The sequence below is a fragment of the Coprinopsis cinerea genome, assembly GCF_000182895.1.
Source record: "Coprinopsis cinerea okayama7#130 chromosome 2 map unlocalized cont3.2, whole genome shotgun sequence".
NCBI classification, from domain to species: domain Eukaryota; kingdom Fungi; phylum Basidiomycota; class Agaricomycetes; order Agaricales; family Psathyrellaceae; genus Coprinopsis; species Coprinopsis cinerea.
This window is the reverse complement of record NW_003307543.1, coordinates 1,087,987-1,110,310: the sequence shown is the minus strand read 5'-3', so window position 1 is coordinate 1,110,310 and position 22,324 is coordinate 1,087,987. Positions and strand designations below refer to the sequence as shown.

At 51.5% G+C, this 22,324-nt stretch overlaps 10 protein-coding genes across 10 annotated transcripts; 7 read left to right on the top strand and 3 right to left on the bottom strand.

The window, feature by feature from the left end:
- Positions 1-446: 446 nt before the first annotated feature.
- On the top strand, positions 447-1,415 carry CC1G_01167 (hypothetical protein; the record flags this gene model as incomplete). The annotated part of the gene is made up of 2 exons (XM_001833053.2): positions 447-700; positions 752-1,415. 2 exons carry the CDS (start codon positions 447-449, stop codon positions 1,413-1,415), a joined length of 918 nt encoding a protein of 305 aa, XP_001833105.2.
- A 426-nt stretch (positions 1,416-1,841) lies between these two features.
- Positions 1,842-3,801, top strand: CC1G_01166 (hypothetical protein). The gene is made up of 9 exons (XM_001833052.2): positions 1,842-2,469; positions 2,634-2,685; positions 2,740-2,832; positions 2,892-2,954; positions 3,009-3,052; positions 3,109-3,160; positions 3,221-3,433; positions 3,486-3,578; positions 3,638-3,801. The coding sequence occupies exons 1-9, from the start codon at positions 2,051-2,053 to the stop codon at positions 3,671-3,673; spliced, it is 1,065 nt and encodes a 354-aa protein (XP_001833104.2). The 5' UTR covers positions 1,842-2,050; the 3' UTR covers positions 3,674-3,801.
- Positions 3,802-4,041: 240 nt separating this feature from the next.
- On the top strand, positions 4,042-6,009 carry CC1G_13874 (DUF726 domain-containing protein; the record flags this gene model as incomplete). The annotated part of the gene is made up of 4 exons (XM_002911792.1): positions 4,042-4,362; positions 4,413-5,188; positions 5,245-5,404; positions 5,474-6,009. The coding sequence occupies exons 1-4, from the start codon at positions 4,053-4,055 to the stop codon at positions 6,007-6,009; spliced, it is 1,782 nt and encodes a 593-aa protein (XP_002911838.1). The 5' UTR covers positions 4,042-4,052.
- Positions 6,010-6,146: 137 nt separating this feature from the next.
- CC1G_13873 (hypothetical protein) lies at positions 6,147-7,485 on the top strand (the record flags this gene model as incomplete). Its single annotated transcript, XM_002911791.1, has 5 exons — positions 6,147-6,419; positions 6,473-6,495; positions 6,547-6,754; positions 6,806-7,259; positions 7,379-7,485. 5 exons carry the CDS (start codon positions 6,147-6,149, stop codon positions 7,483-7,485), a joined length of 1,065 nt encoding a protein of 354 aa, XP_002911837.1.
- A 181-nt stretch (positions 7,486-7,666) lies between these two features.
- Positions 7,667-8,838, bottom strand: CC1G_01164 (pre-mRNA-splicing factor SLT11; the record flags this gene model as incomplete). The annotated part of the gene is made up of 4 exons (XM_001833050.1): positions 7,667-8,299; positions 8,355-8,618; positions 8,680-8,708; positions 8,772-8,838. The coding sequence occupies 4 exons, from the start codon at positions 8,836-8,838 to the stop codon at positions 7,667-7,669; spliced, it is 993 nt and encodes a 330-aa protein (XP_001833102.1).
- Positions 8,839-9,354: 516 nt separating this feature from the next.
- CC1G_01163 (siroheme biosynthesis protein MET8) lies at positions 9,355-10,272 on the top strand (the record flags this gene model as incomplete). Its single annotated transcript, XM_001833049.2, has 1 exon — positions 9,355-10,272. The coding sequence occupies one exon, from the start codon at positions 9,355-9,357 to the stop codon at positions 10,240-10,242; it is 888 nt and encodes a 295-aa protein (XP_001833101.1). The 3' UTR covers positions 10,243-10,272.
- Positions 10,273-10,700: 428 nt separating this feature from the next.
- CC1G_01162 (hypothetical protein) lies at positions 10,701-11,933 on the top strand (the record flags this gene model as incomplete). The annotated part of the gene is made up of 7 exons (XM_001833048.1): positions 10,701-10,894; positions 10,949-11,095; positions 11,154-11,253; positions 11,316-11,389; positions 11,456-11,561; positions 11,617-11,726; positions 11,795-11,933. The coding sequence occupies 7 exons, from the start codon at positions 10,701-10,703 to the stop codon at positions 11,931-11,933; spliced, it is 870 nt and encodes a 289-aa protein (XP_001833100.1).
- Positions 11,934-12,374: 441 nt separating this feature from the next.
- Positions 12,375-13,450, bottom strand: CC1G_01161 (hypothetical protein; the record flags this gene model as incomplete). Its single annotated transcript, XM_001833047.1, has 2 exons — positions 12,375-12,528; positions 12,585-13,450. 2 exons carry the CDS (start codon positions 13,448-13,450, stop codon positions 12,375-12,377), a joined length of 1,020 nt encoding a protein of 339 aa, XP_001833099.1.
- Positions 13,451-13,729: 279 nt separating this feature from the next.
- CC1G_01160 (retrograde transporter) lies at positions 13,730-18,164 on the top strand (the record flags this gene model as incomplete). The annotated part of the gene is made up of 11 exons (XM_001833046.2): positions 13,730-14,012; positions 14,065-15,449; positions 15,503-15,574; positions 15,634-15,773; positions 15,822-16,119; positions 16,175-16,697; positions 16,748-16,869; positions 16,923-17,009; positions 17,071-17,193; positions 17,382-17,473; positions 17,627-18,164. The coding sequence occupies 11 exons, from the start codon at positions 13,730-13,732 to the stop codon at positions 18,162-18,164; spliced, it is 3,663 nt and encodes a 1,220-aa protein (XP_001833098.2).
- A 2,539-nt stretch (positions 18,165-20,703) lies between these two features.
- On the bottom strand, positions 20,704-21,858 carry CC1G_01159 (ADP-ribosylation/Crystallin J1; the record flags this gene model as incomplete). The annotated part of the gene is made up of 1 exon (XM_001833045.2): positions 20,704-21,858. One exon carries the CDS (start codon positions 21,856-21,858, stop codon positions 20,704-20,706), a length of 1,155 nt encoding a protein of 384 aa, XP_001833097.2.
- Positions 21,859-22,324: the final 466 nt, after the last annotated feature.

Genomic DNA, 22,324 nt, shown 5'->3' with positions numbered 1-22,324 from the left:
GACTATACCGCTGCGCGTCTCACCATCGCTTCAACTCGAACCTACTAGATGGATCAGCCAATGTCAAACTGGTTTAGCTCGATTCCGGCAGCATTGGATACAATTGCATTTGCGGCAAAGGTCATCGACTTTCTAGGCTCCGGAAGACTGTATTAATACTGAACATATCTTCGTCTGGGCGACAGTTCCAACAGGAAATGATGGCACACCAACTTCGTTACTACAAGTCTCGGTATACACAATACAGAGGATACATCGAGAAGCTGAAGAGAGAGCTAAACGAGGCGAAAAAGTATCTCAGAATGGGCTCATCTGGAAATCCGCCTTCGGCTACTGATTGGCAACCTTCATTGACAGACTGAATCAGACACTGTCAAATGAGAACCATAGCCTCAAGCGCACTCTGGGAGATCCACGGAACGCATACGAACCAGCCGACTTCGTCAATGCTAATGGAAAGCGACCTATACTTCCTCCAAACCAGTGATTCTTCCTCGTTAACCCGCCGGATGTGGCGTGACCTTACGCTGTTTGGCAGATTCTATCGCAGTGGTCACAACAGCTCAAGTCCTCGGTCAATCCCAACGCCAGTGGCCCCGCAGAGACTGACATTGCCGCCTGTGCAACAACCGCCTGAATTGGTCTCTTCGAAGCATGCAAACCAAGTGGCACGGCCTGTCTCTAACAGGCAAGCAATCCAGTGAGTGACTACTAAGTTGCTTCATACAGTGCATATATTGAGATCACCGAGACAATATGCCTATGTCCCACCGGAGACCCCTCAATTCAAGGTACCTCGTCTTTCGAGAGCGCAGGCCGCTCCGCAACAGTTCAAACGAACCCAGCCTTCCGGCAATAACTCGGACCCTGGGCCTTCAGAGGTGTCTCATTGGGCCCAAGGCAACAGCACGAACATAGCGGTGCAACAGAGGCAACACAACTACCAACAGCCACTGCAATACACTGCAAGCATGCAACGCGGGCCGCAGTTCAAGCCTGCGGTAAACGAAGGCCGAGGGGCAGGTCCGTCCCATCAGCGAAATATAGGGACAATGGGTCCACCGCCGACCCCTAGGCCTGGGTTCGGAGCGAGTGCCAATGGCCTTTCGACAGCTAGTGAACGATTCGTTCCACCCACGCCTGCGTCGGCAATGAAAGCTGGAGAAGTGCCCGGACAACAACAACAGCAACAGCGGCGATTCTTCCCTCCACCCAGCGTGAACCAGTTAGCCAAGCCGTCTGGTGGCGCAGGGACTGTAAGCAGGTCTCAGCAACAATGCCCTTCGAATTCTACAGGGTCAAGAGATGTATCGTTGAATGTCAATAGTGCGGGAACGGGTGGTCAGAGAGTTCCTTTTCTTCCTGGAGGAAACAAACCGGCAACGAGCTCCCGAAGTACTTCCCAGTTCCAGTGATATGTAGGTACAAGGCCTGTTTACTTTACTGTAGGCCTTCGTATTTCTATTGTTTTCCTTCATGCTTATCGTTCTGAAATCTACTTGTATGGTTCATATTGTTATCATAGGACTGATGAATCTACATGAACCACATACAAGATGGGGTGTCAGGGCTGTGCACACGGGCAAGATCCCCGTTACGAAGAGAATATGCCAAAGAAAGTAGTTAGAAGTGCGATATCTTTCTATTCCCAGAGGCAATAAATATATTGGGCTGATAGTAGGATACCAAATCCCTTTGAGCATTTACTTGATTTTTTATGGGTTCTTTCGACCAGAGGTGCGTTTATTTTTAGCTGTGGAAGCGGTGCCAAGACTGTCGGAGGGTTTGTCGCGGTTCCGAAAATGGAAGGTTACGGTCGTCATAGCCGCTTGAAGCAGTGTCGCGGGCACAAGGGGTGGACTCTTCATCGCCTCTTTGCTTTGGACCATCACCTTATCGCAGTTCAGAAACCGATTCTGACTGTGTCTGCTTTCCGTCGACGTTCTCTGACGCCCATTGCTCTTTGTCCTATCCTCGTCGATCGGATCGAACAAGAAATACGAGCAGGACGGACGGAAACAAACATCGTGGTGCCCGTTGGAATCGAAACATGGCTCCGCAGTATACAGATCCCTACAGTACAAATGCGCGCTACTACTACCAAAACGACTCGTTCGACTTCAACGACCCTACCCGAGGGGGGCCAGGAACAACTTCCGCCTACCCCCATCATCAACCTTACGACAGCTACAGCGGCAGTGGCCCGACATATGACCCGTACAGTTCTTCCAACCTAAACAACCAGCAGTACCCCCCGGCCGACATGAGCCAACCCCAGCACTCGAGATCACAGTCTCAATCGCAAAGAGTAACATATGAAGACGGGAACAACGCTGAATTGGGAAGGCAACCTTCGACATTGCGGAGGTCTTCGACGAAGAGGACTGAGCCTGGTCTTGCCGTCGCACCGGTGCGAAAGCAGTGGAATGGGTTCGAAGCTGGAGAGTTCACCCCCGTGACCCCGAGAAAGTAAGTGTTTTCGCTGATGCCTTTCCTACACTCACTGTTGGAGCGCCGTGTTGGCGTCACGATGCCAATCAGGTGGATGCGGCTTCATCTACCCTGCGGCCCCCCGTTGATACGTTGACTGAAAGGACGATGGCTAACCTTTACCGATTCAATGGGAAAAGCAGGAAGGGATTGAAGGAATACCGTTACGACACTCAGGGAAACCTATGGACCAAAGTATGCGTTCCCGCCATTGTCATCTATCCTGGGAGCGCTGACCTTGGTATTTAGGGAAGTCGTGGGCGGTGTATAGGCCGATTCCTATGCTGCACAATTATGATCACCATCTTGCTCGTAGTGAGCATCGTACTGGCGTTAGCCCTGGTATGCCGCCTTCTCGCTTCGACCATGCTGTGCCCATATTTAATCTGGTTTGATTGCAGTGGATTCGTCCTCCAGCCATAGATATCGGAGATGTTGTCACTCACAATACCACGGGCAGTTTGGTACGACCCTTGTCCCTTTCAAAATGACATTCGGGCTAAATACGCCTCCTGCAGTCGTCACCAGATGGATTAGAGATCAACCTGAGCGTGCCTATCTCGTAAGCACTCCCTCCACTCCTGTCGCACAGCATGCCGATAGACAATTGAATTTCAGAGTAAACAACCCCAACTACTTTACCGTTGCGTTCTCCCTCCTCAAAGTCGAGGTATATCCCTTTGCATCCTCGTTACGCCGCAGGCACGCTCACCTTCCTCTCCTCGTTCAGATCTTCTACCCTATCAACAATACTCCAGTTGGGGGTGGAGAGTCCCGCGACATCGTCTTCAAATCGGGAGAAGAGACTGATTTCACGTTCCCGTTCAAGCTGAGCTATAGAACGGCGGACGACCCTGGCAATAGGGTCTTTGTAGATCTAGGAACCAAGTGCGGTGTGGGTGGTGGTAGGAGGGAGAACATCTCTGTGAATTATAAGCTGACAGTATGTTCCTTTACCTCAACTCGTAAAAGAATGTCGCTCACCAATCGCGCAGCTTGGTATCCGGATAATGCTTATCACCATTTCACCTGTGATAGAAAATACCTTCACATTCCAGTGTCCGCAGGAGATTGTCAATGGCGCTAGTGTAAGCGAAATTTCTTCTATGGTCTACAGGTCTTCGTTTCTGACGCTTCCCTCTCTCAGACCGTCATCACGGGCACTACCACGTCCAGCAACTGATTAACCATGCACCTCCAGTCTACAGAAAATTTACGAACAATCATATCTGTTTCCATTTTATGACGACCATGGGTCATTTTGTCCTAATCTGCATTTGGTCCCTATCCCATCTTACCCCACCATCTCCGCCTCATCTGTAACTTTAGTGCTATCATCCTGCTTGGTTTCGTCTGGTAGTTTTTCCCCAGTCACTCTTTGTACGCATTATTTATCGTTCGCACATAATGGCATTATGCTTTGGGCTTTAGAGTTTCCGAACGAGTGAAGTGCGGGGTGCTCCTGTGCTTGGCGCCGGAGGTAAATCTCGGTGACGTCAGGTCATAGATCCTTGTTCGGCGCGGTGTCTAGCGCCGTTCGTCCTCGTCCAACACAAGCAGACATGTCATCGAGCCCTAGACCGACGTTGTCGCCCAGCACCAGTCTCGAAAAGATAACTCCCCCGAAGTCTCTTGGGCGCGATGCAAAGCGGGTCGTATTCGATCACTTATCGCGCCAACTAGCTGCCTTTCGTAACACAGCGACTTTGTACGCCGATATGGAGATGGGTACCTTGGAACAAGGAGAGTCAATGGATCCTGATGTTCAGCGCGAAATGGAGGGGTGGAGAAGGGAGTATAAAGAGGCCTTGAATGAATGGGTCCAAGGATTCTTGAGGAAGGCATGGGTTGTCTGCTATGAAAAAGATGAAGGTACTTGAGGCCATAACCGCTCTTGCAGCCATCTCAATTGTGTGTCGCAGATGATTGTCCCATACTGGATCCATACGCCGACACATCTACAGCAGAAACAAAACCAAGCTTGCCCTCAAGAAGTGACATGGCTCAACTGATAAACGCAATCCTATTCATATATCTCACCACCTCCCAGACCAAGCAATACTCGGCTCTCACGAGGGCTTTCTTCTCTGCATACGGGTACAACGACCTGATCGACGAGAATGCCATCACATGGACCCTCCAAAACCCAGAGGAAGCCGTGAAACAAGCGGAAGCTCGCCAACAGGCTCTAAAGACCTCGGACCAAGTCGTGGAATCTGTCAAGAAATCTCATGCACTGGAATCGAGATTCATGCGAAACGTTGGGATAGGGCTGGGAACTATAGTGGATGGAGTGCTAATCGGCATGACTGGTGGACTGGCAGCTCCTTTGGTGGGTGCTGGTTTGGCAAGCGTGTTGGGTTTCTTTGGGCTAGGAGGGACCATTTTGGGGCTGGTGGCGACAGGTCTTGCAGGATCAGGGGTCGTATGTGGTGCGTTATTTGGTGTATACGGGGCCAAGTCGACGGCGGAGATGGTGGAGAGACATACGAGAGAAGTGAGGGACTTGAAGATTGTCCCTGTCAGGACAAAGAAAGGGGAACAAGCCAAGGAGATGGAGAGAGGAGACAGACAGCGAGGAAAGGCGGGTGAAACCTTGGCAGTCAGACTGTGTATCAGTGGGTGGCTAAACGACAAGGACGACGTGGTTGCCCCCTGGACCATCTTTGGCGGAGACGATACCTATGCTCTGCAATGGGTAAGCCTCGCATTGAGTCGCTGCGACGAGACCTTCCTCACGGTGTAGTATGTCAGGAAATCGAAGCCCTTGAAGAACTCTCCAATGCGCTTGTGACCTTGATCACCTCGCATGCAATGAAATACGTCAAAGGAGAAATTATCAAGCGCACGATGTTGGCAGGGCTCATGGCATCACTCGCACCTCTGGCCCTTCTGAAAATTGGAGAAATTATTGGTCAGTTTCGCTGGCTTTCACTCCCCCACGGGACTTGCTCACTAATCCGCTTGTCCAAAACACTCACAGATAATCCCTGGATGAACGCGAAAGCCTTAGCGATCAAAACTGGGGCAGTCCTGGGGGAGCTGCTTGCAAAGCGAGTCTTTGGAAACAGGCCCGTGACCCTCGTGGGCTATTCATTGGGTTCCTTGGCGATTTACGAAGCACTGTTATACCTCGCAACGCTCCCACCCTCGGAAACAATGCACCTAGTCCAGGACGTGTTCTTGTTTGGCACGCCAGCAAGCACAGAGCCTAGGCAGTGGTCCCAAATTCGACGTGTGGTCGCGGGTCGGGTTATCAACGGATACGCAAAGGACGACTATGTCTTGGCGGTGTTGTCCCGTGCGTCAACGGCTTCCTGGAGCATTGCGGGACTCGAGCCGGTCCATGTCAAAGGTGTCGAGAATGTGCTTTGTGAAGGAGTAAAAGGACATCTATATTGGCGGGCAATGGTTGGACGGTGCTTGGAACAGTGTGATGCTCCAGGCATTATTCCACGAGAGGTCGAGATCCAAGACCAGACGGCGCTTATTCCTGGCAGCGCCGATCGGGGTGATTGATTGATTACTCATACTTAGTAGCAGCACGTGAAGCTATTTTTGGAACCGCGTCAACTTGGAATCATATAAACGCTCATGCCTCGACTGGAGAAGTCATAAACTAATTTCGTCTTTTGACAACCTTGAGACTCCGGAAAATGTCGCATCCAACACCGCTGCGATCCTTCATTGGAGGGCTGTCGTTGCCTGTCCCAGTACACGCACTCATGTTGCTGAACGGAAATGTCTTTGGAATTTCTGGTTTCATTCATCGCGCAGCCAAGGGTAGCGTTGAGGCTGCTGCTGGTGTCGCCGGGCTTGTGCTAGGCGGCATGATGCTCGCCACTCTGGATGGCGAAGCTCCCCCTGCTTTGGTCCCTCCAATCTCCCAGGTCGCCCTGTCGGGCGTCCTCGTTGGCCTTGGTACAAAGGTGCGTCCCATGATTTCGTCAAGAATGAACGCGCTAACCGGCTCCCCGCTTAGCTCTCAAACGGCTGTACATCTGGGTATGCCCCCTGCTGTTGTACGGAGAGGCCCTGCTCACTAGTGATTCCTAGCCATATGATCTGTGGCCTGTCGCGCTTCTCAGTGCGATCCCTAGTGGCCACGCTGTCCTTCTTCACGACTGGCGTCATAACCGCGCAACTGTTCCACAGGGACTTGCCCGCCGTCGGCTCATTTGACTGGTCCCTGGGTCCAAACGGAACAAAGTATCTCCTCGCCCAAGCTTTGCCCTTAGCGGCTTCTCTCTTGCTTTACGCATTGGTACGCCATCGCAATTATACGTTCTCATCCTCGCCTGACCTTTGTGAATAGAGGCGAAATGAGACCACCAAGCACGTAAATCCACCAGGCCAGACGGAGGAATCTAGCCTCCTGGAAACCCCTTCCAAGGGACCTTCTGAGCAAGCACCACACTCGACATGTCCTGATACCGAGGCGAATCCTCCAAACCGCCTCCTCCGTACCCTCGGCTTCTTCACTACCGCCAACCATTTCGCCCTGGCGTTACACCTCTCCAACCTCACCGATCCCCTTCGCGTGTTATCCTTCCTCTTACTGCCCTTCCATCGTGCTTTTGATCCCTCCCTGGCCTTTTTGGCTGCTGGCGCCCTTCCTCTGAGCATCGCCTTGTATCGCTATGCGAGAGGAAACGAAAAGCCCTGCTTGGGAGGTCAATGGTCTGTTCCAAAATCTACTACTATTGATTTGAAGCTCGTCGGTGGAGCGGCGATCTTTGGAATTGGCTGGGGCTTGGCTGGCATCTGCCGTGAGTGTTGCAATTCTTTCACTCTCTTCTTGTTCTCAATGGCGACGCTTTTCCCCTTTCCATATCCTTGAAAATCAACCGGCAAACTTACACTAATCCCGCCGTTTCTCCCTTTAAAGCTGGACCAGGTCTTGTCAACTTTGGCAGGGCGCTTGTTGGTGGCGCCAATGCGTCACAGTTTGCGACTTGGTTGGCATCTATGGTCGTTGGTGGGCTTCTGGTGTAAGGCCTACGTTGAAGGGCGTCATCAGCTGAAACTCCTGCCTGAAAAGATTGGACAGCACGCTCCGGATTACGAGATTAAGAGCCTAGTCTATTGTACAACAAGGTCTAATAATAGTGATACATGCATTAAGCTCGAAGTTGCGGCGCGTTTTGTGAATGGAGTGGGAGCGAACAGTGAGGTATCATGAAGCAGTGGCGACACTCGATGATCCTGAGGGTGTAATCTCGTTGGCCGGCGGTTTGGCTGGCCTGCTTCGGCCCCACTTGACATTGACCTTTTGGCCATCAACCTCCAATCCTTTCGCCCAGGCGAGAGCAGCCAGCTCCGCGCTTTCCCTATCCCTGAAGTTTGCAAACGCACATCGAGACTTTGCAACGTGTACAATTGACCGAATCTTTTGAGGATCGAGGGAAGGTACAGATTGCACAACCGCTGTTCGAACAGTATCTTCTGTTGCTGTTGCCGGTAATGAGGAAATGAACAGCGAAGTGATTGACGTATCAGCTGGAGCAGCCAGACCCATCGATTCAGCATACGTTGTCAAAAGCTTCTTTGCCACTGGATCGTTCGTCCCGTGGTACCGGTCTTGAATGCTCTGCTGAGCTCCGACCTTTGAAGTTTCGGCTGGGATTTCGTGTCTGTAGGGGCATTCGCTCCCCCTTGTGCAATTTCCTTTCACGAAGAAGGAGCAGATGTGAGGGCGGTTGCGTTTATAGTAAGGGTCTGTTCGAGCGAGTTGCTTCAGCATTTCTTTTCCTGCGATTGAGGTGCGGGTAATGTCCAGGCCCGATTTGTTTCCACCAGAATCTTGGAGCTGAAAAGGGGTAAGGCACACGCCTTACAACCAATGGAACACGTTCACAACGCACCTTAGCCTCCATATTCTGAGCATAGTACTCCCTATTCACATCACTGGTAGGTGCGTCATTCGTTACCCCCAGCGCCGTATCCCTAACCTGGGTCGGCAACCCAAATTCTAAATCCAACAAGCACGTCTGGCAAATGTTCTTCACTTTCGCGCAGGTTTGGCAGATGACAGTGGTTTTGTAGCGGGCGCCTTCACCAGGGTTCCAGCGGAAGACGGTGAATGGGCGGGCACACGTTCCGCATGAGCGTCCGAATTCTTGTTTTGACTGATTTACAGAGGCACTGTTAGCTTTCTTTCAGCACACTGGATGACAAGGAAGAATGTACCATTCGAATGAAGGGATTCGAGCCCAAACCTGTACATTAAAAAGGCAGTGGTTAATAATGTGCTCTTTATGAGGTGTGGACTTGGAACTTACATGTTTCGCAGAGGATAGGGAATTCCGATTGTTCCCATCCTGCCTTGTTGATGTCTGCCTTGGGCATTTTGGAAGAGGACTCAAGGTGGAGAACGTAGAGGTAGGGGTTGAGTGATTGCTGCCGGCCGTGGTGTCACGGCGTGGAACAACATCAGAAGGCTTTGGTAAACATACGCATACAGAAGTGCCCCTGTCCTGGCATACGAGGTCGGTGGACTCGTCGGTGCTGCCCTCAATTTTCACGAACTGGTTGGCGTCCAGTGTAGCCCTATTGGTGTCGGTGGTGCGGGAGTAGGTTGTTTCCTGCGATGGCCACACCTACGTGAGCGTATCGGCAATCTAACCAGGGACACCCCGCAGGGCCCAGGCGTCTTGACATGAACGTCCTTATGTGAACAAGTGTGATATTTTTTTCAAGTTGTGAAGAGTCTTGTACGGGCTTCACGACGGTTATGCATCGAATTTATTATTTTGCGATGATCTTCCGCCAGAAATAGGGGCATATCCATAAATGGAATGGTATGACGCAGGGACGAAACAAGGATAGCTTGAGAAAAACACATCTTCATCCTCGACGACCACCATGGCAGAAGCAAACAAAACAGTAGGATCAGGATCCCTCCTCATCGCCTGGCAACTCAAGGACAAAACAGTCGCCATTATTGGTGGCGGCGACGTTGCGTCCCAGCGGGTAGATTCCCTTTTGGCGACAGACGCTCAAATACATGTCGTCGCCCCTGCCTCTGGCCTACACCCCCGTTCATCGACACTCATCGCCAAATATTCAGACCGTGTAACCCATATCGACACGGAATTCGCATTTTCGTCATCTTTCAACCTCGCAGACGTGAAGACATCCGAAACACTCGGAGCCAATGTCGACCTGTTCAGATACGATATGGTCCTCACCGCCCTTGACGATGCAGACCTCTCACGGAGGATCGTCGAAGCTTGTCGAGCACGCCGTATACCCGTGAACGCAGCTGATATCCCTGACCTCTGCGATTTCTACTTTGGAGGCCAGGTCCGGGATGGTCCCCTACAAATCATGATCTCCACCAATGGGAATGCCCCTCGACTAGCGGCGCTAATCAAGAATACAATCAAGGACTCCCTCACTGGCTACGAAGGCGAAGCCTTGGTGAGAGTCGGGAAGCTACGAAACAAGTTGAAGGTGCGCGCGCCGGGTGTTGGCGGTGACATTGGGAAGCGCAGGATGAAGTGGATGAGTGGGATTTGTGAAAGGTGGCCTATGAAGGAGCTCTCAGAGCTGGATGAGACGACGATGGATTGGTTGTTGGACGAAGGTTGGGAGAATGGCAAAGTTCTCGACCCTCCGAAGAAAAACTCGGGTTTCTCATTTTCATCTTCGGTCCTGGACGCTGGGACTGTGGTGAAAGCTGGGGCTGTGGCCCTTGGATTCTTGTTTGCGCATCGAGTTCTTGTACCGTACTTGTCGTCGAAGAGATAGTTCGCTGAATATCATTCCCCATATTCCAGTCAGCAGGCTACAGTCAGCGCGATCACCGGGCCGTTTATGGAACCATTCTACGCGTTCGGCACACGACAATTTGTCAACTCTTCCGCTGTGGTCGTTGGGCAGGATTCTCTAGGTTCTTCCTCTGTTCCCTAGATTCCTGGACAACAGCGACGCGGAAACCTATTGTAAAAGCAAAAGGATACCGTCCAACCCTGCAATTTCTCACTGGAAACCCTTAAAACGTGTGAGTGCCCGTTGTTCACGTCACAGTCCAGACAAGCAGGCCATACATCCCATCTTTACTCATTGCTGGCCTTTAATTAGATCGTGGTTGTAGAGAACTGCCCAAAGCTACTTGGCACCCACAGTCCTTGCATTGTACCCACCACCGGTCAAGGACACAAATTCAACGACCGATACTCGACCATTTGACAAACGACATAGACAAGATGACTCCCGCATTCCTGGAACGATTTATATTGGAAACTCTCGGTCTCACGAAGCTCCCACAATACCTCCCCGTGTTCTATCTCAGTCTCTTTGGCTTCACCCTGGTTCATCTCGTGCTAGCACCGTACTTCAGTGCCCGGATCGCCCCTCAGTCATGGGGCGCTCTGAAGACAAGGAAAGCTAGGAATAACTGGTTCGTTTTCAATCTGCACATACCGGTCAAGGTCGAGGTTAATATTAGCCACAGGTCTATCCACGTTGTTTCCCAGGTGCATGTCCTCATTATCGTCCCAATGGCGTTATGGTGCATCTGGCATGAAGGCCCTGAGACCGAACAGAACCGCGCCTTTGGTTGGGACGACAGAATAGGGTACCCTTATGCTGTCGCCTGCGGGTATGTGCTATTTCTATCTCACCCTCTTTTCGGACTCACCCGCAAACGTTTACAACAGTTACTTCGTCTGGGATACCTTCGATGCTATCTATAACTTCGTGGACACGGGCTTCGTTATCCACGGTGTGGCATGCACCCTCATTTACAGCATGTCGTTCGTAAGTCAACTTCATTGTATTGTGCATCGCGAAGGTCTAATCCCAGTCGCCCTCTCTTGCAGCGACCCTTTGTTGCTTATTACGGAACGCGCTGTCTACTCTGGGAAATCAGCACCTTCTTCCTCAACATCCATTGGTAAGTATTCACGCCTTCCCACTCTGGAAGGTGGTGTTGATCATCGCTTCTGCTGCACCCGCTTAGGTTCCTTGACAAAACCAACCGAACTGGAAGCACCTTCCAGCTCGTGAACGGTATCTTGCTCCTGTTCACCTTCTTCAGCGTTCGGATGGTCTATGGAGGAAGCATCGTACGTTCACTGGTTCCTCCCTTGCTAGCTTGCTTATGCTGACGTTGTATTACAGTCATATCAATTCTTCATCACCCTTTTGGGGATCTGGAGACAAATTCCCTGGCCATATACCCTCATCTTCGGCGGAGGTAACTTTGCCCTTCAAGGTCTGAACTGGCTGTGGTGAGTCAATCTGGAGCTTCAAGCCTTTACGAACGAAAAACGCTGATATGAATCGTTCTGTGGTGCAGGTTCTCCAAGATGATTGCCGCCATCCGAAAGCGCTTCTCGGAAGATGAAGAGCGTAAACAACTTATTCCGCAAGAGAACGCTGAGAATGGCGTCGGGAATGGCAGTGGCAACGGAGCTGGAGCTGTTGCCTTGCAATAGAGAACACGACTGGTTCAACAGTTCCATGAACACTTCCGCTTCCAGTTCTTGGAAACGACAAGAAGATCTCGTGGAGATCCTCGTACATAATTCTATTCTAATGCCCCCTAACCCCTTTCTTGTCGCTGCTAGACTACTAAACAGCCCTACTCCTTCGAAGTTACCCTACTAACAGCACCTTACGGACGGATCCAGTACTAATGTTGCTGTCGATAGGATCTCTGTCATCCAAGCATCCCTTTGTTTGTTTAATACTCTTGACCCTCTTGTTGTTGTTTCCTTAATACCTGTACATGTACACCCTACCTGTCTAAAAATTTGAAATTAGCGTTGTTCAGAAAGACAGCGTTCAGTTGTGAAGTGTTTGAATTAGTGAAAGGTAAATGTACTTCTTGAAGCTTTCTACATATCGATGGAGCGGCTGGTCGCAGGGACGGAGAATCATCGAGTGAACGCGTTGCGCACTTGCTCGCGAACCCTCCATTCCCATGCAACCAGGTTAACGTGCTTGGTGACCTCGAATCGCAGTGCTTCGGGAGAAGCGAGGAGACAATGGAGGTAGGCGAATGCGAGGGCATCTAGAGGGGTTGGTTCGCTATAGACAGAAGCCTCGGTTAGCGGTCGGTCAAGTGGAATGTAGGTGAAACTAACTTTGAGCCCAAGAACCATTTGTCCGTCCCCAATCTCTCTGAAAGAGACACGATGGCTTCGCGGTACTGGGAGATAATAGCAGTCGGGTTGACGCGGGTGCCGAATGCGGGAAGAATGGAAGTAAACCCGGACAGAGGTGCAGGAGGAGGCGAAAGCACGGTCTGCAATGGATGTGGTTGACCCGGAGCACCTGAGTTTGAACCCGAAGTCAACACGGCGGATGTGGAACTTCCAAAGTCGAGGAGGTTGGCCAGCAGCGACGGTTGGCTTTGGGAGAAGAGGACGAGGGCACCGTGTACAACGCCTTCGAGGAGAGAAACCCAGGCCCTGCTCTCGTCGCGTGCCGCTTCGTTGATGTAGCCTTCCAGTGGGTCGGACGCGCTGTCGACACCCAGGGTGAGGTCTACCCATGACGGGATCATAGCTGCAGAGTACAGATGGAGCTTATGTTCTACATTTTCCGCTGTTTTCTTTTCCTTTTCGATTTCAGTGCTCGGCGCAAGGTCAGCATCGAGCTTTTCGCCGTCTTGCTTGGGGAGGTGGAGGTTTGGCAGACGGGCTTCGAGTGCACCCTCTGGTCGAATATCCCAGCGAACCTTGACGCTGTTGAGACCGCGAAGCGCAATATAGGCTTGCCATTTGAGACATTCTACGTCGCCGCTGAGAAGGTTATTCGTCGTTGTTTCCGTGTTAGTCCCTTCAGCCGTTGTCGAAGCGGGTGACGATGACTTTGGTGGGCTTATCCACAAGGTTGGTTTTGTTGGCCTTGAGTTCTGCACGTTCTCATCATGAATCTGGACTGGAGGGTATGTTTTAAGGGGAAAGAAGGAGAAGAAGGCTGCGACGGGCTTTGGTGGTTGAGGCATGACTCTGAGTGCAAACTTTTGATTTGGGATTTCATGGGATCGCTTATGTTTGATCTCCAACACTTGTTGTCCGCTCGACACGTCTTCACAGCTCTCGACACCGACCACTGCTGGCCTGCAACTTCTTGGATAAATTCATTAGCCCGGTGCAGGTTCTGACTTGTGCAACATTCACAATTAGCGGCATTTAGAATTCGGGTTACTCGTTTCATGAAGGTGGACACGATACACTCGGCGCCGTCGTTGTAATAGTATTGCTCTCCAGCAGGTAGAAGGGAAATGTCGGATGTGACTTCGAACCCATCGAGGCCAGGGTCGCCTTCGTTCAGTGTTATGGGTGCCAACGACCTACCCACTGCAAGGCCATACCGCTTCGTATGGGATCCATCCTCGAGACGGCCAGGGCCCGAGAGTGTTGCGGGAACGACGGAAGGCGGGAGGGGCGATTACATTGTGGGACATACCCAATATCCTCTGGGCGTCCTCAACAATCCCTCGTCGATGAATCTGGAATTGGGGGCGCTACCTGCAGAATGGAGTAGCGCAAAGCATGGATTTCACGGTACGCTCTCGCTGGATCCAGTTATGTACCACAGCTAAACTGCTCTATGAAGCTATATCGACGGTCCTGAACAATCCCCATAAAAAGCAAGCGCCTCCAAAGGCGCATTCATCGCTACCGTCTGTGCCGCCAGCTGACCTTCCCAGAGTACGCCGCAAGGACTTTGATTCGTATCTCAAGGCTATCACGCCAGAATGGGAGAAATACGAGCGCAACTCGCAGTTGGGCAAGGAAGGCCAGGCCCAGATAGATGCTGCACGCCTTTCGACGGTGGAAAGTGACGACGAAGACGACGAGAGCGACGCAGCAGGTCCATCTCGGAAGCCAACCCCCTCGCTGTTCCAAGGCCGCCAAATCCCGCCACTAGATTCAGTTCCAGCCGTGTTCTTCCAACAGAACTTCAATCTGGGAGATCGAATAACGTTCGCTGCTGTGACAGAACAACCTTCCGCTATGGACCCTACGACGCCGACACCATCGACTATACGTGCAAGTTTCGCTCAAGACGATGCCGATACTGATCCTCTGTCGCTCAGTCACTCTCTCCCACTACTCGAGAAATTCAGCCATTACGCCGATACAGTCGAACAACACTTAATCCGTGAAATATCCATCCGTTCGACCTCGTTCTTCGCCGCATTAACGAATCTACGGGACCTTCAGACATCCTCGACGGCGTGCTTGGAACGGATACAATCTTTAAGGGAGAAACTGAGGCAGGTCGACGAGGGCACAGCGAAAAAGGGGTTAGAACTGGTTCGGGCCAAGCGGAAGGAGCAGAGAGTGGGACAGGTGGTGGATGGGGTGAAGATGATTTCTGGAGTCGTGGAGATGGTTTCGGTGGCGAAGGGTTTGGTTGCGGCAGGTCAATGGGGAGAAGCTTTGGAAGTGGTGGAGGAGATGGAGGACATGTGGGAGAATGTACGAGAAGACGACCCCCGTGCTCAGGCGAATGGCTCTGCAGTCAATGGACCCTCGAAACTTGAAACAATGGTCGAGGAGTCAGAGACCTCTCCGACGACTCCAACTAGCGCGGCGGCGGCGACTGGGCCGCTCGAAGTTAGCCCAACCTCGACAGTTCGGCGTCCCCATTCCACTCGCCCTGTTCCTCTATCATCCCTAACCTCATTCGCATCCCTGCCGTCCCACCTTCAGGCGTTGACCATGGAGATCGCCGCTTCACTGTCTGCAGAATTCGTTGCAATCATGAAGGACGATTGGGCATCATATGTGGAGTCTCTTCCAAGTGCACCCATCCTTACTGAAACCGAGAAGGCGGACGCAGCTACTGCAGGACGCGATGAACGTCGAGATCAGTTTCTGAGCGATAGGCTGAAGCCGTTGTTACTCAACTTGGTTCGAACGAAGGGCCTGAAGGAGGGCCTGCTTAGCTGGAGGGAAGTGGTGCTCAGCGAGATAAACGGCTTCATCGTGAAGGTCAGAGCCTGGGATGTATCCTTTACCCACTGGCTGACTTGCTCTCTTTCAAGGACCTTCCCATGTTTGTCCAGGATCAGGAGCAAGCGAATGGTGCAGATGCCTCCAAGTCGGATTCAAAGCAAGTACTTCTTGTGCATCATGCAATTCCAGCTGGCTGACTGGCTCATGGGAACACAGACAGGAACTTGCGAATCATCTAAGAAGCATGTCTCACATTGAATTCACGACTTTAATGACGCGCATTTATATGAACCTTTTGGGAGGGATTGAGAGGCTGAAGGCCCAAGGCGACGTCATCATTGAACTCCTCAAGAACTTAAAGTGAGTTCTACTCACTCAAGCGACCTATGCCTCTAACCAGTTGCAAAGACCAGAGCTTCGGGTTAAGTCAGGACTGTCGGCCTCCGGTTCTCGCGGCGATAAATCGTTAGATCAAACCCTTTCGATAGACTCGCTGGAGGAAGACCTTGCCGATATCCTATCATCTACCTCTGAACTAGCCAATACCCAGGCTGCGAGGATCATTTCCTTCCGAGCGGAAATTCATTCGAAACTGAATTTACCCGACTTCCTGCTATTCTTCAATGGCTCTTGGTCGTTCGTCGTCAGATGTGAAGTTCTCTCAAGGAGGATGATTGTTGGCCTTCGAGGCACCATCGTTAGTCAGGTCAGGGAATGAATCTTCGACATCAATCTCCTTCGTCTGACCCCTTATGCTACAGGCTAAAGTATGGCTGCAGACCTTCCATCAAGCCAGGATAACTCAGTCCGCGAAGCTAGTCGAAGATGAAGTGTGGAATCCCGTCGAGGTCACCTCTCGCTTGCAACACATCACCTCGATCCTCGTCGACGGCGCTGTCTCTGACTCGCCAGAGCTACGAATCTCACTGGATCAAGCGGAACCTCCTTCCTCGCCACCGTCCACAACTGAAGCACCTTCAGCTACCCCGGACACCGCCCCTCCCTCCGCCGCTCCAGGTTCTGCCGCACCTAGCCAACGGGTCAGGAACAAGCACTTGCGTATCGAAGATCGATCCTATTACATGGTTTCAGCTACCAGTGAAGTCATCACGCTACTACTCGACTACATCAAGGTGATGGTGAACATGAGTCTGCTCACCACGGACACGATGAGCAGAGTCATTGAATTCCTGAAGGCCTTCAACTCGCGGACCTGTCAGGTTGTATTGGGTGCTGGTGCTATGCGATCCGCTGGTCTGAAGAACATCACTGCGAAGCATTTGGGTTAGTCTTGTCTCATCCATTCTACTCAACCTTCTCATCGAAATCTACAGCCCTTGCGTCACAATCCCTTTCAATCATCTTTCACTTGATACCTTGTGTGCGCGAGACCTTCCGCAGGCATCTCAATCAACAACAGGCCGTCATGCTGATAGAATTCGACAAGCTCAAGCGGGTAAGCATCATCGATTCTCACCACTGGGTGCTGCGGCTCAGCTGCTGTCACAGGACTACCAAGAGCATCAGAACGAAATCCACGCGAAGCTAATCGCTATTATGGGGGAGCGATTGGATTCCCACATCAAGTCTTTGAGGGTATGAAACCCCTTTTTCTCGATATGATACGTTATTGACGCAGTCTCCATTGCGTTGGTAGACTGTCGACTGGAACGTCCCGAAGGAAGGCGGTGGCGTCAACGACTATATGCTGAAACTAGTCAAGGAGACAGTCACGCTGCACACAATCCTATCACGGTACATCGAAGGGCATGTTGTCGAGGTACGTTCTTCATTCTACTTTGGAATTGTCCACTCTTGTCCACTCTTGCGCATTAACCTCGCCTGTCGTGTCAGTTGACCCTAATGCGCAACGGAGAAACTGACATATTCCTCCATTCTTGCCCTGATGACGCCTAAAATTGCGTGTATACTGACGACGTTGTATCTGTTTGTTCTACCTGGATTTAGTATGTCATGTCGGAGGTGTTGGCAGCTATCAACCATCGACTCTCAGAAGAATTCGGCCGGATTGATTTACCCAGTCAGCAGGCCAAGGAGCGGTAAGTGCAGGAATCCCCCTTCTTCTCGACTTCCATATTCTTTATCACGGGTGGAGGTAAAAGGCATCATATGGTGTCTAACTGCAGTGCCGCATGTTCTCACGAACCTTATAGTCTATCCAGAAGCTGACCGATGTTCCGATATTTTGCTAGGTTGCTTGAAGATGCGCGATATTTGCACCAGCATTTCTCTCCGCTGAAGCACGTCAAGGCGCCGACGCAGATGCTAGAAACTGTTGTGACGGAAAAGGGCTTGCCGCGTCCGGCACCTACTCCATCACGAAGCAATACTTTTACCAATCAGCGTCTACAAGGTCTATTACTGGGTAGGAATGTTGGCGGCAGCGATAAGAACCTTCCCAATCCTGGACGGACGCCTACCCCACCAGTCGCTCAGTTTGATACCAAATCTTCGACCTCTCCTCCACGAGCGCCGTCTTCGCCTTCCTTGGCTACCAGAAACCATCTTTCAAACGGTTTGGGTACCATGAGCACCCAGGGGTCCCTCAGTGGAAGTAGCCTTGCGCTGCCATTGGAAGAAACTGTCAACACCAGACAGAGTGGATTCAGGCAGGTTGACCCTGGTAGCCCTCTGCCGACAGAGCCGAGCCCACCAGGCCGGCATGATTCGAGTAACATCGGTGCTTCTCCTCCCCTCCCTCCAAAACCAGGTGATACCACAGTCCCGTAGGGGATGGCGCTGGTATGCTTTTGGATCTGGTTCGGATATGGGCTCAGTTTGGATATCCATGGATTAGTTATGCTTCTTTCCTTTTAATCCACCTTCTTTGTTGCTGGCACTGTTTGAGCAAACTCTACCCGGATGCGATCTTAACTGGCTTCTTCTGAAGCCTTACTTGTGATTTCATCCACCTAGCTCCCGCGTCTCCGCATTTACCGTTGAAGGCAGGTTAGAGGAATAGCGCCCTTACTCGATCTGCCGACACCGGAAACAGAGTGGTCCAAGGTAGATGACTTCTGCTTTGGGTTGCAATGAGGCTCTCAAATTGACTTCTCGAGTCTAAATTAGGTTTCGGGGTCAGTCTCAAGGCGGAGAACTTGTCGAACAGCTGACATATTAGGAGCCCCGTGGAATTAGACCCCTGCAAGGTGACCTGTAGGTGACCTGTCTCACTCACTTCTGCAAATGGCCGTCTAAGCTGGGCGTTGCTTGGGAGAAAGAGAGACGGCCCTGTTCCCTCCATGCTCATCAGCCCGGCATTCAAACTACAAGATGGCAGACGACAAGCGTCCAGAAGGAACCATGCTAAGTAACTTGTTCATGTGGGCTGGTCACAAGTCTACCCCATTCATATTGGGATCCCTCGTCTGAGATAGGATTCTTTGGGGTACCGCCTGGGATTCAGTGCCCCTGCCAGGTGCTGTATTTTGAACGTTTGTGTCCGAACACCTTCTCTGGCTTCGTCTTTTCGTAAGGGACTGTAAACGTTGGACTAAATGGTCATATTTGCTTCTACGTTCACCCTGCACATTCCTTGATCGCCCGAATCCCGGATTCTAGGCTTGGAACGTTGGCCAGACTGCGTCGGAAGTAACTGGGCCGGCGGAACAAATTCAATGTTTCTGGGTTTTTTCGGAGTTAGACGTCCAGGTTCTCCAGGGCCTCCGCTGCTGGTCTGAGAGATGACTCGAGGTCGAGTCGAAGAGGGAGAAAGTCCCCTTCCCTGAAAGCATCTCAGAATGAAGCAATCGTTAGGCCGAAATTTGTTATCGGGGATGATGAAGGTGAGTCGATCACGGACAGGGCCCGGAACCCTTCTCTATAGCTGAATTTTGAAACGCGCCCCTGTTCTCCACCCTAACTCTGACCACAGCGTACGTATAACAAACACGGTTTCTTCGCGGTCCAGGGGAAAAAAAGGTCGGTGTAATCTCATCTTCCGAAAGCGCTACTCGGCAATTCAAACCGAGACCTCTTCCGTTTTGTCTCGGGGGCACGTGTGCATTCAGAAAAGGAAGAAAATGCGGGGTAGTTTGATGGAAACCCTGCCAAGACAGCGAACTGGGCTTGGAGACCAACGGAGAACTCGAAAGAGACCCCGTACACGTAAAATCTCTGGCTTTGTTCGCCGTTTTAGCCGGTCTTGTCGAGACTATTCAACGGTGCTGGTATCACCATCCCTCTATTTGGAGGTTTTGTGTTCCAATGCAGGAGGCTTTTAATAGACAGCATGCGGGCCCGCATGTTTTCCTCCCGTTTCAAACAAAGGAGCACATCGGTCTCAAGGCACCGTCTTGATTATTTCTTGGAATATTCAGGAGTTAGCCAATGGAACTCTGGACACGACAATCGACCAGTGGGTCAGCCGACCATCTTCCCGTATCCGCGAGAAGTACGCTAAAGCGGCAAGTCGCCCTCCTGATCACAATCTATCAAGAAAACATGATGCCCGACCCCCTCTGTCCCTTCTTCTCAATATCCGGCAGGACTTGACAAGCGAATTTGCCCCAGCTGGGCGGAACCTACAAAGTATTGTACCAGATTGTACCCAGAGCTTCTTTCAACTGTCCATCAGTGGCTTCGCCCGTATGTTATGGCGGGAATTCCTGGAATTTGGGGCGCGGCGCAGCAAGGGCGACGAAATTGTGGTTTCATCAGCGATGGAGCAGACAGGATGTCGGATCGTTCGCCTTCGCTTGCTTTGAGAAATTACATCGAGCCCTATAGATCTAAGGTGCTGAGCCAATCGCAGAGCAGAGCCTTTGCCTTTGCGTCCGACTGGTATAGTCCTCGTCTTATTGGCGTCGGTGACCTTTGCGCATCCATTCTTGTGATATTTTTACTGATCCATATCTGAACACGCCGATTCTTCGAGGCCTTCTGATGATGATGGGGTCCAATGCGGCGAAAACAGATGCCAGGGATCGAGTTAACACCCCAAAACAACGATCGCGAGTGTATGTCAAGGAAGAAAGATCAGGGAAGAACATGAAGGAAACACGTATCGACTGAAAGGCCTGGCGGTACGCGTGTGGGATCATTTTCCAAGAGAAATAATTGACTGTCACACGACTGTTCTGTTTGCATGCATGGAACATGCAAAGGGTACAACGACTCGATCGCAGCATGTGCACAGTCTGTGGCTCAAACCCTGGCCAGAGTCCAACAATATGACAGTCCCGAAAGTCCAATAAACTGCTAACCTTTCAGCCATTGCATTTGTTAGAGATCAAGTAAGATAAAGTTAAATTACATATGACTCCACAGGTCACTTGGTTGGTTTCCACCTCTTTTCGAATCTGACCAACTCATCGGCCACCTCCTCCAAAAGGTCCCTCTTGATAATCCCTCTCCTCCAAGTAAGCATCACGTCTGTCCAGAATAGACCAGATCCAATGCTCTCCCCCACTGCAGCAAGACTTTGAGCATTTGAGGGGAGTTCTTCTCCATACCAGCATGCGGCGAGCCCAGCATAAATCGCGCCTGTCGTGTCCGCATCATCGCCTAGATTGACAGCCATGATTGCCCCTGTCTCGAAGCTATCGGTGGCAAAGAAGCAGTACAAAGCTGCGACTACGCTGTGGAGGACGAATCCGGAAGAAGGTAAAACCTTTGCAGTAGGCAGCTTGAAGAAGCCTGTCGTGGTCGCCGTTGGACTGGTACGCGTTTCCGCAATGAGTCGGAGGATTGGATGGCGTTGCCAATACCGATCTTCAACATCTTCAGTGTTGGTAGTACGCGATCCCGAAGATTGATTATCGCTGGTGCTCGCGTCCGAAGGTAGCAAGGCGAGTGCGGCCCTTAGTTGGTCGTGCTGGAATGGGTATTCCGATATGTATCGCAATAAATCAAGCTTCGAAAATGTGCCTTTGGCGCCATTGCCGCATGTATTCTGTAAGATCTGGACAACGACTGATGTCCAGAACTCGCATACTTCGAGGCAGAGCGGAGCCGGATGAGTTGTCCTGCTGCTTCTTCTCGCATATTCGCGAGCAACGTCGGGGGAACGCCAGAAAGCCAATGGCACAGGAATGAGACGCATCAAGCTTCCGTTTCCGGCGTTGCGTTCTCCGCCAAGAAGCGCTTGAATGCGATCCAGGGATTCGGACGCGGTTGGGGAATTTGCATGGAGGTCCAATGCACGCCTGGTGGTCCCTCCAATGTCGAAACAGAAGCCGACAGCCGAGAGTTCGCCGTCCTTGAACCAATTGAGGTAGGTATCGAGTTGTCGTGCTTCGTCGAAGCCATGGCGGGCGATCGAACGTGCGAGGCAGAGGGCCATGGAAGTGTCATCTGTCCATGTACCCGGCGGCAAAGACTTGCCCTCCGCATCGTGAAAATTCCGGTTGGGAATATAGAATCCAACGAATTCAAACGTGAACCGCGGCTTGAATTCTGGTGGCCCTCCGAGAGCATCGACCATGGCTGTGCCAAGAATAGCGTTTCTTATCTTCGTATCGACGGGGGCGCTTATCGCACATTGCTCCGTTAGCGCGTGTTCGGTGTATCCGTATGTAGGGGTTATTGCAATTTTTGGCGCCTTTTCATCCGGTGATTTCTTCTGTTTTTTCCAAAATTTGAGTGGCATAGGGAGGCAGGCGTTAGTCGAGGGAGAGGACATGGCGACGGTCGACAGACAAGTCAGGACTTTCTATAGACCAGCGGCGCAGCACAATGGAAAGCCATCGCGACTCGATTAGGGTAACAAAGGAAGTACGTCGAGCTTTGTGCGGACCCACAGTCATTCGGGACGCCACCGCTGACCGACGGAAGGTTGTTGGACAGCGAAGTTGACCTCGTCATAAGCGTTCTGAATTTTAGAAAACTGAAGGGGTTACCATGGATAGGGCTTGGTCCTTCCACTTTGAGTATCCCGCCATAGCCACGGC

What these genes read in the sequence shown, in the direction of transcription:
- CC1G_01166 (XM_001833052.2), top strand. Translation starts at nt 2,051, where the DNA reads ATGGCTCCGCAGTATACAGATCCCTACAGTACAAATGCGCGCTACTAC. An exon ending in AGGGAAACCTATGGACCAAA is followed by an intron (nt 2,686 to 2,739) that starts GTATGCGTTCCC and finishes CTTGGTATTTAG; the next exon opens with GGAAGTCGTGGGCGGTGTAT. An exon ending in ACAATACCACGGGCAGTTTG is followed by an intron (nt 2,955 to 3,008) that starts GTACGACCCTTG and finishes CGCCTCCTGCAG; the next exon opens with TCGTCACCAGATGGATTAGA.